Genomic DNA, 3,578 nt, shown 5'->3' on the forward strand with positions numbered 1-3,578 from the left:
TTCTTGAATTAAAAATAACAAATATTCATACTTTTTGCAAACTGTTTAAACAGCCCTTCTTTTCTAAAAAAATATTGAAACATCCCAGTTGCGAAGATCGTATGTTTGTATCTTTTAAGGGTGACTAAAATGAAATTGAAATTGTGAGAAGGACCGTGTTACAGAACTTAGATGAACTACATACAAGTAAACTAAAGATTACAGAAAGAATCTAAATAAAATGAAATACTGTTCGTTATTTCCATATCCTTCTCATAAAACAAAGAGTAAAAAAAAATATGCAATTTAATATATACAATGCGGAAAATAAATCTGAAACGAGAACACCGGAAAATCACATTAGTAATAGTTTTTGATAAAAGATAGGATACAGATTTAAAGCACACATTGTTTTTCTCATGTGCATCTATTTTTTTCACGCATGGTCTAGAATAAATGTTGCATCACTCGGCGATCAAGTAGTACTCATCTATTTTTTTACGCATGGTCTAGAATAAAATGTTCCATCACTGGTCAAGTAGTACTCGTTAACGTTTCTCCACGCATGGCTTGATAAATTTTTGTCTAGAATATAATTTGCACACATTGTTTTTCTCATCCATATATTTTTCACGCATGGTCTAGAATATAATGTTGCATCACTGGTCAAGTAGTACTCGTTAACTTTTTTCCATGCATGGTCTAGAATATAATGTTGCATCTCTGATCAAGAATTACTCATCCATTTTTTATCATGCATGGTTTAGGATAAATTGTTGTATCACTGATCCAGTGTTACTCATCCATATGTTTTTCACGCATGGTCTAGGATAAAATTTTGCATACCCAGTTGTGCTCAGAGGTACAGCTTTAAATAAAAAGATATTTTGACCGAATTTTTAAACAAAATTTAATTTTGAAATTAAGAAGTTGAATCTTTTAAACAAAGAAAACATAATAGCATTTAATAACGTCAAGAACAAACCTAATACAGAAGTACATGTAGATTAAAGGCCCAGTCAGGATTACTTAGATGTGTCTTTGGGCTGCTAAAGTACAACTCTATATGTCTGGTAGATGTACCCCAATCTTAAACGGTTGAATTTCATCACAGCTGAAAGTAAATATGATGCCTGATATCTATACATGTATTTCTAGATAGCGTTTAGGATTCTATACAATATGAAATTACAGCGAAGAAGAGAGGCAACGGGCCTTGGCGAAAATGAATATACCTGAAACTCCTCGGAAATTCAACCAATTAAACCCTAGTGAAAAAAGAACAAAAAAAGTTTATAAAGTACCTGACATGTTTCTATGCCCTGGTCCTTGGTAGATTAAAGCAAACGAACAAGTCTGTCCCTCACCAATTTCCTAGGTTAAAGCATAATCTGTTTTTAAAAAGCTAAAGCTGGGCATATTTTGGTAAGAAGAGGTTAATGATTTTCGCTTGTTTCATGATGTCAGATATTGACCATTTCCTAATATTTGTACATGTATTTCTAAATGGCGTTCAGGATTCTATACAATATGAAATTTCAGCAGAGAAAAAAGCAAAGACCCTTGGTAAAATTAGATGTATTTGAAACAACTCCTCGTTAATTTAACCAAATAAACATTAGTAAAACTGGTACGAGAAAAAGGTTCATAAAATACCTGACGTGTTTCTATGTTCCGTTCATTGTTAGTATACGACAACGAAAAAGTCTGTCCCTCACCAATTTCCTAGATTTAAGCATAAACTAATTTTTTTAAAAGCTGACACGGGACATATTTTGGTAAGAAGAATTAAAGTATTTTTGTTTGTTTCATGATGTCATCAGATTTGTACATATATTTCCAGATGGCATTCAGGATTCTATACAATATGTAATTTCAGCTGAGAAGAGAGACAAATACCCTTGGCAAAATAGATATATTTGAAACAAATCCTTGTAAAATTAACAAATTAAACATTAGTAAAAATGATAAAAAAGGTTAATAAAATACCTGATATGTTCCTATGTCCTGTTCCTTGGTAGAATAAAGCAAACAAACAAGTCTGTCCCTCACCATCTCCCTAGATTAAAGGAAGAAGAAAATCTGTAAGCAACTTTCATTTACATCTTAACCTAAGAGTATTTTTGAATGGAAAGGGTTTTTTAAAATTATTTTTTAATCAATTGCAATTCAGTTTTCCATCATATTCATTTTTCTATTTATTATGAATATATTATTATGATATAATGGATGACCCATTTATTTGATACATATTTCAAGAAAAGTAAGCCATAGACACTATACTCACTCCACTTCAATTTTACCTTGCTCACCCATGACTTTTTTTTCAAATAAATCCTATAAACAAATTATATGTTAACATATAACGTCTTAATCTGTTATTTGACTTCATAAAAAGCTAGACTGTTCCAACACCCTGTAAATTCCATCTTTCTGATAAACCATTGTGGATATATTTTGAATAGTGATTGTGTAGTTCCGCGGGATATTAAATAGATAAAGAACGGATCATTTAATTAACATTATCAGTAGTACCAAAATCTTAGTCTAGAATTTTGTTTTATACATTTATTCTGAAAGCGCTTCAACTGTCTATATTTTGAAATGATGTACATTCTAAAAACACTTTAAAACAACAAAGTTCTTTGATTTTGTCCCTTCTTTCATTGTTTTAAAAGGCTTTGAAACATTGGTGACGTTGATCTGAGTGTATTTTTTTGATGGGATGATAAACAACAAACAATAAAATACAAATAATGAAAATAGAATTTTGATATAATGGATGAACCAATTTATTTGATACATATTTTAAGAAAAGTAAGCCATAGGCACTATACTCACTCCACTGAAACATCATCCCGCTCACCATTACGTTTTCTCAAAGAAATCCTATAAACAAGAATAATGTTGTCATCTTAATCTGTTACTTGATATCATAAAAAGCTAGACTGTTCAAATACCCTGTAAATGTCATCTTTCTGATGAACCATTGTGGATACATTTTGAATAGTGACTGTGTAGTTCCGCTAGATATTGTATAGATAATGGTATACATACCTCACGGGAATCGAGATGGCTGAAAACCTAAAAAACACATGTGAGAACAGCACTGAACATATGATCATGGTGTCTAAAATACAAGTTTATTAAAGATAATGAAATAAAAATCGATTTTGTAGTTTTAAAATATCTCACAAGGAAATCCATGCAGTTTTAAATGATCTCTGCAATTAAAAAAAAATGTTTCTGACAACTACAAGAACGTCTTTCAAAATTAAAATCCACATTTTAAAGATGCATTGTATCATTATATTGACATCAAAACAATACTCACATGGAATCTTCATTTGAAATAAAAACATCTCAATAACCACATGATTGCCATTGACAAAGAATCAAATAAAATTTGTAAAGCAAGCTCTTATATTTTGCGTCATACATTATATATCAGATGAGAATTTTTTGGTAAAAGTAACACAATGGAATGGTACATTGAATATTGGTAAAAAGTTTATTCTGTGCAAATTTTATATATGTAAAAAGAAACATGAACCTTTTTAGAATGAATGCTGCATCCAAAAAGTAAATTAGAACTGATC

General features: G+C 30.4%; 1 protein-coding gene across 7 annotated transcripts; it reads right to left on the bottom strand.

The window, feature by feature from the left end:
- Positions 1-608: 608 nt before the first annotated feature.
- LOC134280272 (uncharacterized) lies at positions 609-3,158 on the bottom strand. 7 transcript variants are annotated; one of them, XM_062762674.1, is made up of 7 exons: positions 3,037-3,158; positions 2,821-2,868; positions 1,969-2,038; positions 1,636-1,704; positions 1,284-1,353; positions 965-1,093; positions 609-847 (listed from the first exon to the last, which is right to left on the bottom strand). In XM_062762674.1, exons 1-6 carry the CDS (start codon positions 3,102-3,104, stop codon positions 1,029-1,031), a joined length of 390 nt encoding a protein of 129 aa, XP_062618658.1. In that variant the 5' UTR covers positions 3,105-3,158; the 3' UTR covers positions 609-847; positions 965-1,028. The 7 variants fall into 7 exon arrangements, 5 of the variants coding, with proteins under 5 accessions (XP_062618658.1, XP_062618659.1, XP_062618660.1 ...); XM_062762677.1 differs by lacking the exon at positions 1,284-1,353 and adding an exon at positions 1,215-1,247 and having other exon boundaries at positions 719-847; XR_009994876.1 differs by having other exon boundaries at positions 1,284-1,370; positions 2,821-3,158.
- Positions 3,159-3,578: the final 420 nt, after the last annotated feature.

The sequence above is a fragment of the Saccostrea cucullata genome, unplaced genomic scaffold (assembly GCF_032062105.1).
Source record: "Saccostrea cucullata isolate Sc308-1 unplaced genomic scaffold, CSIRO_AGI_Scuc_v1 ctg5927, whole genome shotgun sequence".
Classification (NCBI taxonomy): domain Eukaryota; kingdom Metazoa; phylum Mollusca; class Bivalvia; order Ostreida; family Ostreidae; genus Saccostrea; species Saccostrea cuccullata.